Source organism: Physeter macrocephalus, chromosome 5, assembly GCF_002837175.3.
Source record: "Physeter macrocephalus isolate SW-GA chromosome 5, ASM283717v5, whole genome shotgun sequence".
Lineage (NCBI taxonomy): Eukaryota > Metazoa > Chordata > Mammalia > Artiodactyla > Physeteridae > Physeter > Physeter macrocephalus.
Window position 1 is genome coordinate 75,234,473 of NC_041218.1, and position 17,498 is coordinate 75,251,970.

The 17,498-nt window shown below is 35.2% G+C and overlaps 1 protein-coding gene across 1 annotated transcript in view; it reads left to right on the forward strand.

Moving 5' to 3' along the window:
• Positions 1-17,498, forward strand: part of ITGB8 (integrin subunit beta 8) — a 98,288-nt gene that overhangs the window by 75,805 nt on the left and 4,985 nt on the right. The window contains exons 8-13 of the mRNA XM_024129089.3: positions 3,192-3,281; positions 6,807-6,941; positions 9,596-10,001; positions 12,458-12,683; positions 13,966-14,072; positions 17,320-17,483. Coding sequence (XP_023984857.1) covers positions 3,192-3,281; positions 6,807-6,941; positions 9,596-10,001; positions 12,458-12,683; positions 13,966-14,072; positions 17,320-17,483 — 1,128 coding nt within the window. The remainder of the gene's footprint in view (positions 1-3,191; positions 3,282-6,806; positions 6,942-9,595; positions 10,002-12,457; positions 12,684-13,965; positions 14,073-17,319; positions 17,484-17,498) is intronic.

Sequence of the window (17,498 nt, forward strand, 5' to 3'; positions counted from 1 at the left end):
AGTGGCATGGCCATATATACACTACCAAATGTAGAATGGATGGCTGGTGGGAAGCAGCTGCATAGCACAGGGAGATCAGCTTGGTGCTTTGTGACCACCTAGAGGGGTGGGATAGGGAGGCTGGGAGGAAGACACAAGAGGGAAAGGATATGGGGATATATGTATACATATGGCTGGTTCACTTTGTTATACAGCAGAAGGTAACACACCATTGTAGAGCAATTATACTCCAATAAAGATGTTGAAATAAAAAATAAGTAATGTATACTACACAGGGTCTTAAGTTAGCATTTAAGTATAAATAAGTATAAATTCTATGTTTGTAACACCTAGAACCAAGTGTGGGCACTGATACTTAGTGTTGTACTGACTGTGACAATAACGGAGGAGACTTTTATCAGGTGAAAAGTAGTTCACACTCCAAGTATACCACTCATGTCCAGAGTTCTGCTTTTTCTAGCCCATGGGCATATCTTTATAATAGATTATGTTGGGGGAATATCAGCATATTTTACAATAGCACCAACGTACCTAGATTTGGTCTAGGTCATCTAGTAAAGGAACAAGAGGAGCCATGGAAGTGGCTGACCCAGTCAAAGCCTTCCTACATAAGAATAATGTTGATTTTGTCCAGTATCTTTTGGGCCAGGTGAGTCCTACAAGCCCAAAAGACGTTTGGCACCTATGTCACTCTGGCAGCACCCCATGGGATTCCCCCTGTCACCCCCAAACCTATAACTTCTGTGATCCGGCTATAGCTTTCTTTTCACAGTCTTTTAGGTTCTTTTTTCCAGAAAACTCTCTTTTTTTCATTCCTACAATATTGTAATACCCTAATTTTCATTACACATATCTGTTCACTGGGTCTTCTTCATTTCCTTTGTTGTCTTTGCTTCTTCCTTCTACTCCTAATGTCCTTTACTTATTTTTTAATACTTCAGAGAAACTACATTTTCTTTTGGCTTCAACAAATACTTGAACCCATTTTCATTTGCCACAAAGCTGGTGTTCCCTTCAACATTTCCCTAATACCTGACTACCACATTTATCATCTGAAAGTGCTACTTAAATTATACCATTTCTTCTCTTAGAAATCTATAGTTAAAATATAAATCCCTGTTTTCCCAAACTTATATACCATGGAACCCCCTTTTTAAGCAAACAACCATTAATATCCACAGAAGTGGGGCTCTGACCCAAATTAAATGCCCGAATCACTTTATTCACAGTAGTAACTGCTTCCACTTATTGAGCACTTACTATTGTCAGGCACTGAGTTTATTAACATTAACTCATTTAGTACTCTTAAAACTCATAACAATGAGGGCAATATTACTAGTATGCCCATTTTAAAGATGAAGGAAATGCATTTAGGGAGGTTTTATACTTCCCCAAACTTTCCTAACAGCCTAAAATCCTGTGTTCTTAACCTCTAAGCTTAAATTTCAAATTGAATTTCAACTTACTGTGCAGCTCTTTATTGCTTTTACCTCCTTTTTCTCTGCTATTTATTACTTCTTGATGGTGATATTAGCTCTAGTAGTTTCTCCCTACTCCTTTAAGAAAATTTCCACTGACTGTTAAACCATAAAACCAGGTTTATTATTAATTGAATTGTGTGCAAAGTAAGAGTCAGCAGGTTCTAAAAGCCTGACAGTCTATGCTAAGAGTCCTGTGTATGCCGTTGCAGTTACCTAATTTGGCTGCTCAGAGATATTTTTATTAATTATCTTTGTCTGGATTGTAACAGCCTCCTAACCCATCTCCCAAATCCATCTTCCACCTGGCTGCAGGATGAGCTATTTGAATCACAGGTGTGACCACAGTACTCCCTAGAGTAAAATGTTCCAGTGGTTCCCTCTGATGTAGAGGATCAAGTCTTTAATATTGTCTGTGTTAAACTTGTCCCTCCAGTCATGCGTCTAATCCTCCTGTGTACACACACTCACCAGGCTCTTTCTTTCCTTTGTGACTTTGTTCTTGCTACCTATCTCCCATGCCTGGAAGCCCTTCTCCATCATTACTTGACTAATTCTTACTCATCCTTTAAGACACAGCTCATGAATCACCTCCTCCAGGAAACAGTCCCTGACAAATTTCCCCAGCTCTCAAATGCTTGCTCAGTAACCCTCTCATTAGGGTCTGTACATATGTCTATTGCTTCAGGTGTACGTTGTTTTTTGAAACTGTCATTTATATTCCTGTGAGATCCTTAAGGATGGAAACTATGTGGCCTAGCAATGCATTTCCAAAGTGGTATATGGTGGTTAGTTAGTAACGGTTGTATAAATGAATTTTTAAAATATTTAACTGATACATTTTCCCTATTACCTGAAATACCAAATTGTTAGTAACCAAGTAGTAGCTGGCATACAGCAAGAACTTAATGATACTTGTGAATGGTAAAATGAGTGTATAAATGTATTTCAAGACTTTTCATAATCTGATTCCATATAAATATGCACCATTCACTCTAGTCAGACTAGTTTCTTCTCTATTCTTACTTCATCTACAACTTGGGTAAACCTTTAAGCCTTTGCTAATTCTCATTTCTCACTAGGAATACCTAGAGTTGATTCCATAATTATTATGTACCATCCATCAAGAACACCTGCTCCATGAAGCTTCCATTTGTGACTTTGATTTTTTTCTCCTGTCTGGGCAAATATGTCCTAAAGACCATTCCATGGAAAAGTAGTTCTGCAAAATATTTATATATGTTACATGAGAAAAGAGTTTTGTAATTAAGTAAATGTTAGGGAATGCTGCATTTAATAATGCTAAATTATTTCTGAATTGCAGTGGTGTACATTTTGAGTCTCTATGTGGAATAAACCATATGCAGAACTTATCAAACTTATTTGCCCTCAGAACCCTTTTCATTTTAAAATCTCTTGGGACCATGTTCTATGGGAGATAGTTTGGGAAATGCCGGTCTGTGCTTTGAGTTTTAGGTCAGCATGTAACTTGTGCACGCACACGCACTCATGCACATACAAATACATACTATTTCAGGAACATATGTTTTGGCTGCTCTGCTTAGTTGCTTATATTTTTCTTGTGTCTCATATTTTTTGATTCATGTAATGACTCACCTTCCACTGATAACTACAAGATTTTTTAATATTTGTTGATTGCTAAACCATTGTATACTATTGTCATTAAGTGCAAGTTATTGGTATGTTTTCTAGGATCTTCTACCCCTCTTGCCTGGCACCATTGCTGGTGAAATAGAATCAAAGGCTGCAAACCTCAATAATCTGGTTGTAGAAGCCTATCAGGTATGTATATACTGTACACATTTTTTTCAAATAAACTTTTCACCCCCATTTCCATGGCAAGGTACAAACTTATGCCCTATCATCTTGAGAGGAGTGGTGGAAAAAATAAGATTAGGAATTAGGAAACTGAGGTTAGCCCTGGCTCTACCACTAACTAGTTATAGAACCTTGGGAAAGTCATTTCAGCTTTCTGTGCTTCACTATGTCTCATTGACACAGTTTACTAAACTCAGGTTGAGCTAGAGACTATCTAAATTTCCTTCCTCATCAAATGTTCAGTGAGTCACCAAATCACAGCTATAGAATATACTTTATTACCAAGAAATTTCACAATTGCCAGTGCCATAAAGTAATCAATCCACAGTGTTATTTAAACAGCAACTTTCCAGGGAAAATGAAGTATATGAGATATAGAGATTACTAAGAGAACTTTGTTGGGGTCTCCTAGATCAATCACTTGGTTGTTCGATCGTTTACTTTAGCAGTTTTACCAAACTAGTTTGATTAAAAGAATCACCCTAAGAGATACACTACTTTATTGAGATGACAGTTGTATGCTGTCCCCAGTTTGTGTAGAGTGGGTACCAAATGCAAAGATTGAAGAAACATCTGCTCTCTCAGTCTCGGTCATTTCTGGATAGAATAATCTCTCTCAAGAAGTTGTAATAATAGTAGCTGTCATTTTAATACCACTAAGAACCAGTTATTTTCCAAACATGACCTCATTTAATCCACACAACCGACCTATAAGGCAGGTATTAGTACTCCCACTGTGTATTTGTAGAACTTCAAAGAAGCTAAGCAAATCAATCAAAGGCCAAACAGCTAACAAGCAGAAGCAGCAGCACCAGAACCTAGGTCTTCCTTAATTCTAGCTTCCAGGTGCTTCCTCTTGTGTTACACAATCTGTTTTTCTGTTGTTGTTTTTTCTTTTTTACATAGTGTCTAAAGATATGCTTTATTCTACCCTGAATGTATGCACCATTGATAAACTCTCACTTCCCAAAATTCTCTTTTTCCCTTCCTGACACAGTAGAGTCAAACAGTGTTAACAGTAGCCCAAGCATTGTGAGAAATCTCAGGCTTCTCTTCTCATTTTCTTCATGGAACATCTGCCTTCAACTCAGGTACAAAAGAGAAAGGCAGGAAGTAGACACGGGATAGAAAATGAAGGACTTGTTTAAACTTTCTTTTTTTAAAAGGAAAATAAACCTTGCGAGATTTTTTTGTTTTTGTGTTTTTTGCCAAGGAATTTTTCTATGTCTGAAGACTATGTTGGATGAAATAAGAAAAGCATCTTTAATTATATTTCTTCTTCACTGTTACGAAACAAAATAAAAAACAAAAACAAAAAACATTAGGACTGGTGGAGCTTCTTATCAAGGAAAACCAACCTGTGTACAATTCGTTCTCATCCGAAGTTTGTTCCCAAGTATAATCAAAATAAGAAAGGAGCTTACAGTGTTAGAAGTCACCCTAGTTTTCACAGTATGAACCCATTTATTACCCCAAAGAAAAAATATAAGTCGACAAACTTTCCTGTATCTCAAACTGCACCCATGGAAAGGGAAACAGAAGGGTTTTTTTCATGTTCTTTATTTGCCAGGATAGGTATGTGATGCATTATCTAATTGCAGTTCTGATTAACCTTAAACAATTTGAAAATACTAACAAAACCAACAAAAACTCTGGCTAAACAATCTCCTTAAGTTGGGATTCTGTTATTATTTTATATATGTCTATACTTTCAAAATTCTTCTGAAATTTCATTTTGTCTTCACAGTTCAACAGAAACTGTTCACAGTTCATTGAAGAAAAAAATAATAATATTTTATTCTAACTTTTAATACTTTGCACTTCCTTTTTGAGACTTTTATAAAATTATATACAAATTTAGTACACGGTGAATGTGATTGCATTTTGTTTTTTATCCTTTACATCTGCATTGCCATTAGAATTAAAACTATATAAAAATCATGACTATAATAACTTAATACCAATTTAGCTGAAATTAAGATATAAAAAAATAAATTATGTTGAATAAAAAAGAATTATACATTAGAAAAAATAAATTCTGCCTCTGTACCTGTTAGATATTAAAAGACAAGCTTAAGACTGTGTCTGAAACTTAATTTCTTAATCTCAAAACTGGGCAAAATTTTAGACATTTGTCTTCATACCCTGTTTGAAAAACATTGGTGAAACTAGCTTAAGGTTTTAAGGGAAGCAGAATTTCAAAAGGGCAAAAAGAACAGTCATGGTATGAGGAACTTCCTTCTGATTTGTCAAACCACCACCATATCAATACCACTTGTATACCATTAGAAGTTTCTATTTTTTACTGAAATTGTTTAATTAAGTGATTACAACGTATGAATTCTCTGGTAGATAAAAAATGTGACTAATATAGTCTTACCTTTATTCAAATAAAATTTGCTAATTTGAGGAAGTATCTTACTCTAAAGATTTACTACCATAATTCCATGATCAATTATTAATCAGTAAGCAGACATCTCTTTATTGATTATACAGTTGAAGAAGAAAAATTACTCAAGTAAAGAATTAGAAACCATGGGGATTTCTTTTTCCTTCACACCCTGCTACTCACTCTTTTTCCTTAGGTACATACTTCGTCTTTTCCCTTTCCTTTTGTTTACAAAAATAAGTTAAGGATTTTTGCATGTGGTAGACTCTTAGTTTTATGAGATGAAATTCGCACAGATCTACAGAGTATATTAAGTGTAGCTAGAACTTTTGGAACTCAGAGATTGGATGAAATTAGGATGTGCTTGATACGTAATAGGCAATACGTACATGTTTTTTGAATGATTATATAAATGAGTGAAAAAATGAGCAAATGATTTTCTGCCCAGTAAGGGGCCCTATATCAGTATTAAGGATTGGAACAAATTTGATTGACATAAGCAAGCAAAAATCCTAGGCCATTCTTGGAGAATTTATAGAGCCATAACTGGCAGGTATTTCTTATACCTACAGTATAGAAATGCCCTCCCAAAAATTTACCATTCAATTCTGTATCAATAAGGCAGTTTAGCTTTCATGATAGTCTAAAGTGTTTGAAACTGAAATGCTTCTTTAACAGCTGTAAATGTCAGAAGCATTGTTCCAGATTTTAAGCTGTCAAGATTTAGCCTCTGTGATGATATGTGTATTCTCAATGCTTTATTTAAATTTTACCAAAAAATATAAATATTATTGGATTAAAATGATTATTTTCCTAACAGGCTGAGTGAGAAATATCTCTGAAGTGATCAAAATTCATTAATGGAAATATGTGAAAAAATAGAACAATTTAAATGCAGATAATCCTTCAGTATTTTTTATGTATTTCAAATGTAATTGGGTCATTATGTGGAAACATTGTTTTTAATCGACCTTTTAGAGAGACAAACTCTTTGATTTAGTTAAAAATTAAATCTAGAATGACATGATAAACTTGACTCTGTTTTGTTGCTTACATTAGAAACTGCTATAGTATACAACTAAAAAATGTCATCTCTGCAGAAACTCATTTCAGAAGTGAAAGTTCAGGTGGAAAACCAGATAAAAGGCATCTATTTTAACATTACTGCCATCTGTCCAGATGGAAGCAGAAAGCCAGGCACAGATGGATGTGGAAATGTGACAAGCAATGACGAAGTATGTGGGTGTGCGTTTTTCCCATTTAAAGTAAAATAAGTTGTTTGGCATGCTTTCTTACAGAAAAATCAAACCATTCAGAAAAACTTTGTTTACTACTGACCTCAAGAATCTCATTTACACTTCAAAGTAACTTTTATTATCTAATCCCTAAATTCCTACTTGTTGTAACTCCATTGACTGTTTTCTCAAACTCTCTAGTTAAAATAAATAAATATATATCATATTAAATAATTATTTAATAATAACTTTAAACTTAGATGACACAGCCAGTGAATGTTAGGAAATCGTATCTCCTCAAACAACAAGTGCCTATACTTAGGATGATGATAATAACTTTTTGTTTCAAATCTGAAAATTCTCAGAGTAAATGTGAAAGTTGAAAGTAAAAATGACAGAGAAGAATGCTGTTGATAAAGATTAAGAATTACAAAATCTTTCACTTTGTGGTTGTCCCAGTACACTTGTATTATCTCAATACGATGACCTACGAGGTAGGGAAATTTGTTAAGAACAACAACAACAAAAAAAAAGTGTCATCATTTAACTAAAAAGGAATGAAATATGGAAAAGAGAGATCCGGATTATAGCAGCATCAGGAAATAGGACCCGGGGAGATAGGGATTCTCCCAGGATTGGCACAATAGAAAGTAAATACACAGAAATATGCTTTTAAAAGAAATTCTTGTAGAATGAAGTGATTTTCAGTGAGTCATTTACCTCTTGAGGCATCAGTTGCCTCATTTTTAAATAAACAGCTAGAACTAGAAGATTTCTAATCCCACCTCCATCCATCTCTAAGGTTCTATGATGTTATTATTTTAATATCATGCTATAGAGAAAAAGAAAAAGTTATTGAAAGAGATTAAAAATCCTAGTATTCTATGGTTGAATAAAGGAGAATCTTCCTTCTCTTTAGTTAGAATATAATTTTCCCTTTTGGGAAGTTTAGAATCTGCAGGTAGAATAGTTGTTCCAACAAGCTGTATATTTGAAATTAACTATTTCAAATTCAAATTCTGTAGGCTCCTCCATAATCACTTCTTGAATTTTGTTCAAAAGACATTTTATGCCAGTTTACAAAATACATATTTAATTTCCACTGAATATAGAGAAACTTTGTGCTAGCAAAAGATAGTGCTAAGTTAGCGTCTGAGAAAGGGTTACCTTTTTAGAAGTAGCTCTTTCTTTCAAAATCAATTTTGGCAGAATGGTTTTCCTTACTCCTTACATTTTTTTTTTCTTTTTCTTTGTCTACATCCCTTTTTTCCCTCACTTTCAACCAAGTAGTATAAACAGTTTGACTAAGGAAGAGTCATTTGACCACTTAATTATATAAACCCCAAGTTTTGCTCTATTAATATTGGCAGTTGACCACATTATCCTACAGTCTGTTAATACTTATATTTTTAAAGAGAAAAAACATTTCAAGTCTGACACAAACTCTATTGATTTTAATATTATGAGACTAATTTTAATTCCGAATGGATATATATATAATGTATAAACCTAAATTTAGACCTTTCATATAATTGTGTATATTTGTGCTAGGCTTTTTGGTTGGAATGGATATCTATCTATCTATATCTATATACACATACATATATATATATATAGAGAGAGAGTGTGCGAATCTCTACATATTCATATATATATCCATCCATATATATTCATCCATATCTATTTATCATCTATCTATCTATCTAATCTAACTCCATCCCAACCAAAAAGCCTAGCACAAAGTATTTTTAAATTGTAACATATCTCAGTCTAACACGGAAAAAAAACATGTAACCTTCTTATTTGCCAAAGTACCTGAAGATCATAAGGTGAGTTAACAAATATAAATAGACACACTAAGCCAATCGTGTTGTACAGGAAGGCAAAATAGAGAAAAAGGAAAAATTTGGCAGGAGAAAGACATTCTGTAGTTTGCATGGGGGAAACCAATCCCTGCCAGGCCAGATCCTTAGTTGTGGACTAACATCTTCCACTAAGACAGATGTATGACCTTGTATTGAGATCTTAAGATCTAAAAGTGAGAATGCTAAATCTTTTTCCCTTGAGTAACATCAGGGAAAGCCCCATGTTTTCTTCTTAACACCATGTATAAACTAAAATTTAACTGTAAAACTTACTTGGGCCCCTGGAAAACAGAAACAAAATAAAAATTGTTCATTTGAACAATTGTTCATCTCAGGGTTTTAAACCAGTAGAGCAGAAGCTCTTGACTTTAGTTTATTTGCTCTATCTTTAGTGCCAAATATATTCAGTAACTCCACATGTTAAGGACTGAATCCAGAAAATGGTCTATTCTCTCTCAAGTTTACTAAGTAGTCAGTTGAGGATATAAATTAATGATCGGAAGTAGAGTACACATTTCAAATAGGCTTGAACCCATGTCCATTTAATGCTGCAATACAGGCAAGTCTCAGTCATTGCATCCTTTAACTCTCCAGTTCATTAATTAGGAAATAAATGAAATTAAAAAGGAATGTTATGTCTACATATGAGAGTGCATGTGTAATTTATAAATATTAATTTCTATAAGATGGTATATTATTGACTTAAATATTATTAACAGATATAAGATTGGTAATAAAAATTATCAAGACATATAAATATATTTTCTTCCTCCCCACCCACAAATTTAGGTTCTTTTCAATGTAACAGTTACAATGGAAAAATGTGATGTCATGGAAGGAAAGAGCTATGCAATAATCAAACCTATTGGTTTCAATGAAACCACTAAAATTCGTATACATAGAAACTGCAGCTGTCAGTGTGATGACAGCAGAGGACCTAAAAGAAAGTGTGTAGAAGAAACTTTTCTAGATGCCAAGTGCTTCCAGTGTGATGAAAATAAATGTCATTTTGATGAAGATCAATTTCCTTCTGAAAGTTGCAAGTCACACAAGGATCAACCTGCTTGCAGCGGTAGAGGAGTTTGTATTTGTGGGAAATGTTTATGTCACAAAATTAAGCTTGGAAAAGTGTATGGAAAATACTGTGAAAAAGATGACTTTTCTTGTCCATATCACCATGGAAATCTGTGTGCTGGTGAGTATAAGCATGTACATGCAGGTATTTATATAGTTATATATTAAACTAACATATATGTTAAAGTATCTTTAAATCACATCTTTATAATTACCAACTTTGAATATGAATTTAATATTCAAACTTTCAAAGTCTGTGAAATTAGAACATAGCTACAGATTTACAGTACATGATTCTGATATTTATAGTTTAAATTATTTTGTACAGGAAATATTTAAAAATTAAAACCAAAAGTTAACTGTTATTTTCAAGTATGCCTTGATCTTGTAAAGACATATATCAGAAAAGGAAATTACTGATAATGTCTGACAGATTTTCTATAATCTGGGTATTCTTCTAGAAGGATCTGATTCATTCTCATAAGTCGTTACTCCCTCCATCTTGCTCAGAGGATAGTTAGCTATAAAAATATACTTTTCATTCACTGTAAAATTCTTAATGCATTATCATAGATGGCATTGTAAATCTGTAGTAATTTAAATTTCTCTAGTTTATTTTTGGAACAACGCCAGCAACAAAACTGTCAAAGGACAGAATTCTTCAAGAAAATGCTGGTTTCATAAGAAATCTAAATTAGTCCCAGAAGCCACACACAGACCAGATTTAAAAATGAGATAATTTAAAACGAAAATATCAAAAGTACTTTTTGGCTAATTCAGTTTACTGCCACCTAGAGGTTAGATTCTAGAAAATATATGTAACATTTGAAAATTAATACAAAATATTATGTTTAAATGAATTAATTTTTCTGTGACAGTGCGCTAAATCCACTTATTGTTAAAGCACCTTTTTAAAGTTTGCATTTTGGTAAGCAAATATTAATTAAATTATTGATGAAATGAATATTTCATTGTAATAAGCATATGGAAAGTAACAAACCTATACAAAATAAATTTTTATTCTCGTGTAAATTAAAAATGTGCCCTATATCACATAAATATGTGATGGCAAATTTCCTTTATATTCTATCTTATACACATAATATTTTATATTCTAAACATTTATTCAGCTGTAGCTGGTATCTAGGTAGAATGGATTATAGATGACTTTAGAACAAACTGCAATTGTCATCTAATTTTTTAGTGTTAATCCTATTTGGGACAGGGCAGAAAAAGAATTCTGAGATCATCATTTCCCACAGCTGTCAAGCTCTCAATGAACTTTGAAATACACTGAGAATCCCAGTCTCTGTTAATAGTAGAATATTAAAAATCAATGTACTGGTCCTTCTATATGACTATGATACTACTGACCTACAGGCAGTTGAGAATCTGCTTTGAATTATTTGTATATAAGTTATAAATGCAAACTGTAGGCTGACAAGCATTTTCTTCACTAGTGTCCTTTGAGAATAAAAACACATGATCACAGATCTGCTGGCTAGGATTAGGCATGCAGCCCATATACAGGGAACCGGGTCTGGCAGGCATTTGTTTGGCCTGGATATCATTAGTTTTACATTTAACAAATTGAGCTGATCCAACAGTAGATGCTATGGAACAGTTACCCTGTGAGGCACTCCACAATAAAAGGAAGGAGGGAGGAAGCCAGGAATCGGGGGAAGGAAGGAAAGGAGGAAGAGAAGGAGGGAGGGAGGAAAAGAGAGAGGGAAAGAGGAGAAAGGAAGGAAAGAAGGAAGGAAGGGAAAGTCTTTGGCCAGATAAACTTGAAAAACATTTTACAGCCCTGAAACTTTACCCTCTCTTGAAGATTTCTAGTTCACATTAGCATATTAAATCTTGGATACTTCCTGCAGGCTAAAATCCACTTAACTGAGTATAATTAGTGTTCTTCCTCAACTACAACATGCACACACATACCACCTTGCTTTCTTTCTTGCTTTCTCTCATTTAACACCTAATAACACCTCACAGCATACTTTAAGACATGTCCCACAAACCTGCTAAATAATGCGCTGAAGACGTGAAAGGATTACTTCAACTTCCCCAGAGATCTTACCTTTAAACAAGGCACTAGCAGAACTGAAGCACTTAAAAGGGTTTGCCAAATAGACCTTCCAAGTTATCGCAGGCCCTGAGCAATAATGAGAGACTAAGAGAAAAAATTATGGAAGCTATTCATAAAATACCCGTTTTTCAAATTTCAAATCAGACATTACGTCACTCTCTGTAGCTTCTTTACATTTGTGTCTTTTTAATTTAAAACTGAATGTACAGCGACCTTCAAGTAGTTGGGCAGCCACTGCGGCAGGGCAGAATTCACAATTGTCAGCACACTAGATTAGCATGGGGAGATTATCTACAATAGAACAGCTTTGAAAATAGACACTCCTAAATCCTGGCATTGTTTATGTCAGACAAATAGAAAGTGATGCTGTTTCTATTCACTTGACTGTCAGTGTGTTTCCATGGAGATGGAAGGGGAATTCATGTTTGGAAATGCTTCACAAAGTCAGCGACCTCAATAACTTAGGTCTTGGAGTGTCTTTGTTGCAGGGCATGGAGAGTGTGAGGCAGGCAAATGCCAGTGCTTCAGGGGCTGGGAAGGGGATCGGTGCCAGTGCGCATCAGCATCTGCCCAGCACTGTGTCAATCCGAAAGGCCAAGTGTGTAGTGGAAGAGGCACATGTGTATGTGGCATGTGTGAGTGCACCGATCCCAGGAGCATCGGCCGCTTCTGTGAACATTGTCCCACATGTCACACAGCCTGCAATGAAAACTGGTATGTGTTTCCTGATTCCAAACATACATAGAGCAGTCCTTCATTATATTCATGTTCGACCTTTTCTATTTTGCCTACCTTAACCTAAAAGTTGCCGGATCTTCTCCAGATAAATTATTATCATCACGCTAAAAAAGAACTGAATGAGGAATTTAGGAATTAGAAGACTTAGATTCCAATCTTTGGCCATGCATGAGAATTTATCTAGGTATTCACTGCCTTTTTTGAAATAGGTTTTTTTTTTTTTTAAAGAATAATATTCAGTGTTCATAAAGGTTCATTGGGGTTTTTTTTTTCCCCAGCTTTTTTGAGATATAATTGACGTATAACCTCGTGTAAGTTTAAGATGTACGATATGATGATTTAGGGGCTGCCTGCTTCCCAACTTACTATTAATTAGCTGTTTGATCTAGGGCAAGATTTTTTAAATTCTTTGTGCCTCAGTTTCATGATATTAAAAGTGAGGATAATAATAATAATACCATGGTATAATTCTGTGAAATAATTAAATTAGATGTTCGTGCAAAAAACACCTAAACCTTTGTACTTGGTGCATAGTAATCATAGAATAAATGTTAGCTGTTATTATTGTTTTATTTTTATTCTTTTAAAGATAAAGAGTTGTGGCTATGAAGCACTCTAGAAAGAAGTGATGGATAAGTGAAAGGTGATGTTAAATAATGGTGGCATTGTTGTTTTGTGCCAATAATTAATTTTCCAATAACAGTTTGAGTCCTGCTCACAGACCACTACTCAGAATATCACTGTGCCTTACAATTTGTTTTATTCAATTTTTAAAAAGACAGTCTCAAGTAAAATTTTTTAAATTATGCATTGTAGGTTATGTAACTCACTAGGAAGATAACGATGGAGTGATGGAGGTATTTCTAATGAACCCAACCAAAATTTGAACTGTATGTTCATTGCTAAATTTTTCTAGTAGTATCATAATATTCATCTTCTAAAACATCTGTGCTAGTTGGTTTTGTTTTTGATTTTGCAGTGAGAGTATCTTATTCATTTCCTAGAGATTTTCTTCTCAGTACAGAAAAAATCATTATGTTGATTTTATACATTAAAATATTTTAAATGGTTAGAATGTAATTTTGCCATGGTATTAAATTCAGCCAAGATTACAAATAAATGTCATAGTTTTCTTTCCCAGTTTTACAATTCTGCTGTCCTAAAGCAGTACGCTATTTTATTTTATTTTTTACAGAAAATACTACAGGCTACAACCTTTTAAAAAATTAAATGTTTTCACTTCTGTTTCCCCTTACAGGAATTGTGTGCAATGCCTTCACCCTCACAATCTGTCTCAAGCTATACTTGATCGGTGTAAAACCTCATGTACTCTCAAGGAACAGCATTATGTGGACCAAACATCAGGTAAACAAAAGGTTAATAATCAAAGTACTGAAGAGTATCTGTAGAGAATCATATTCCCCAAAAAGGCTCATAATCAACCATCCTAAAGAAAGAACTAACTGCTTCAATGTTTTCAACCTCCAAGAAATAGTGCTCTGTAAAACCAGCTGAGGATATTTGCCATGGTATGGCTGAATTGTTAGATCTCCCACCTAACAATTAAACTACCATCTCAACTACCCAGCTAAATTCGCATGCTGTGCACCTCCATGGAAGTATACCAAACAGATTTTCTAGAGAGACCTCAGTGAGCCAAGAATAGGAGTTTCCTAGGTAGAGTCCATTTCACCCTTAGAGACAAGGTCTATGGAGCCATCATTACCCTTCACAATCCAAACTTGCTTCCAGTTATAACCTTCCTCATGTCAAACGAACATTTACTTTCATGTTTCAGGTGACGCCAAAAAATTCTAAGTAGCAATGATTTGCTTTTGCAAAGTACATAATTTCAAAAGGGCCATTCCTCCCTGATAATTTTCATTCTGATATAAATATAATTTAGGGGTGAACGAATATAAAGATGGCACAATGGAAAGGGTATGGAAATTTTAGTCTGAAGACCTTAGCTTAAGGCATGTCTCCTGACACTAGTAGCTAAGAAATAAATATCAGCCCTCTTATAAAATTTCACTGAGCCTCAGTTTCCTCATCTGTAAAATGGAGATAATAATACCAACCTCAAAGAGTTGTGTGGATTAAATGAGCCAGTGAACATGAAAAACGTTTTTCAGTTAGAAGATGATATATGAATGGAAGAAACATGTGAAAGCTCTGTTCAAAGATCATTTTGGACAAAAGTTCATTAGACCCCAAATGCCAGCACCCCATTTTGTTCAGGTTTAAGGTGTTAAACTATATAAGAATTAGAAATGAAGCTTGAAATTATGTATTCATTGAAAATGTTCCTACAGCTACTACTATTTCTAGTCTTTCCTCTAACCTGTAAGAATAATTCCAGGTCTTAGAGAGATTGCACAGGAGAATAAACTTTCTCCAGAGTTTAGTTTCCCTCTCCCCTCACATCCGCACTAATCTTAGCCCATAATAAATTTGGCTTTGAGAAGAGCCCATGTGCTGCCAGCTGGGGCTGCAGCAGTCACACCCCCAAGCCAAGTGCCTTTTCTAATAAATAGAGCCCTTATTGTCAACATGTAATTTATTATGTTAAGGAAACAAACCTATGCTGACCTAAGTGTGGTTACAAAAACTATTCCCTTAAAGCTCCTGAGGAAAAGCACTTGCTTGACCTAAACTAAGAAAAGAGGCATGGCCAGGGCTAAATTTTTGGCTCTCCAAATTTTAAAATTTAAAAATGCATGCAGATTTGAGCCCCAAAAATGTCCTCCATCCTAACCCATTAGAAATATTTGTAAAATGTATTAGTAGCTAGGGGCTACCCTCCCCTTCACAACTATTGTGCAAAGAGAGGGAAAGGGCATTTGTTAGCCACCTCTATTATCTATCCACTTGATCACACTTAAAGGGTGTTCTTTTGGTCTTTCTGGCTAAGCTCCTACTAGGCAAGAAGCCATTAAGTGAGATCAAGCCACATGCCACCTTAGCTGATTAAGTATTCTAAGTCAGCCAAGGGAAGTGAAAGGCGTGCATGTCACAAACCTGGGCACCACCAAGGGTACCACTTTTTTTTTCTTTTTTTTTTTTTGCGTTACGCGGGCCTCTCACCGCCGCGGCCTCTCCCGCTGTGGGGCACAGGCTCCGGACGCGCAGGCTCAGCGGCCACGGCTCACGGGCCTAGCCGGTCCGCGGCATGTGGGAATCCTCCCAGAATGGGACACGAACCCGTGTCCCCTGCATCGGCAGGCAGACCCTCAACCACTGCGCCACCAGGGAAGCCCAGGATACCACTTTTGAATAGAGCATCTTGGATTCTCTCTGCGTGTGAGACCATAACAAAGGGAGACTTGCACTTGCATTTGGTGCTTCTATTCCAGTTAGTAGTCCTCCAGCCTCCTTTTAGCGTATCTTTCAAGGAACCTTATCATTATGACCAAGAGAAAACTGGGCTCTAAGTCTTCCCACTTAGAGAAGAGCCCCTGCCCCTGTTACTGAATTCTTGGCGTATTCAAGAGCAATGCTTGGTCATCCCTGGGATTTCAGACACAAATCACTCATGACTGACTGTTCTTCTAAGCCTTGGTAGATCCCCTCCCAAAAGGCATTCTCAAGGAGACCTTCAGACAGTTAGGTGAAGTCCCCAAAGTCTGGAGGATGCGCGGAAAACACATGCTTCTTTAGGCCAGGAGGTAATTTTGTGAGTGTGGGGCAGCTGGTGAGTTCTGTGGAGTACTTGTGTATTATGCAACCAGGTTCCTCTTAGATTAGGGTAATACCTCTGGCAGCCACAGAGCCTGCAGACTTTCCAACTAGAGTTTGCCAAAGGTCTAGGGCTAAAACAGAGACCTAGAATGTCCCTCCTCTTAATGCAGCATTTCCTTTTCCAGCTAGTAATTATCTGTTCTTGAAAAAACAAAAAGTGGAATTTTTAGAAGCAAAATAGGATAGATTTGGTTAACAGACAAGTAAAAAGTAAATTAATAACAATTGAGGAAAGAGATTTGGGTATTGTCCCAAATTATACACTCCCATTTCCTGGAGAAGCTATGTGTAATAATAATGAAAACTTACACTGCAGTTTCAAAGGAAATATTTATTCATCTATTAGAGTAGTACTGATTTTAGCTTCTGCAGATGTTTACTTTATTTTCCATTACTGATGTGTAACAAATGAGGAAGAAGAATAACAAGAAAAACATACGTTAATGCACGGAGCTGTTAAATAATTTTTTAAATCCTATTTTCCACTTAGTGATCCACACCACACCAAAAAAACTGTCCCTCTCTCTGTCGTGGACAAAATTATATTTGGTTAAGGGATTTGGACATATTCCAGTTAGTACAAATAAAGAATCAAGCTGCAAAGAAATAATCTTATCAAATACCTTAATTGTGGCTATTCTCCAAAGGAGAGTTTTCTGTTGAAAATATTTGAATAATAAATGTGTAATAATAATTAGTTTACTTCTTGAATCAACAATAATGGCAGTTCTCTATTTTGAAAATGTAGATTTGCAAATATCTCTGATCCTACTGAGATGATGAACATTATTTGCTTCTAACATTATTGTTAGAACCCTTTGATTTACTCATTCCAGTTTTTTAAACCATTTATTTGTTTGCTTCTTTACAGAATGTTTCTCTAGCCCAAGCTATTTGAGGATATTTTTCATCATCTTCATAGTTACATTCTTGATCGGGTTGCTTAAAGTCCTTATTATTAGACAGGTGATACTACAATGGAATAGTAATAAAATTAAGTCCTCGGCAGATTACAGGGTGTCAGCCTCAAAAAAGGTCAGTGAATTCTAA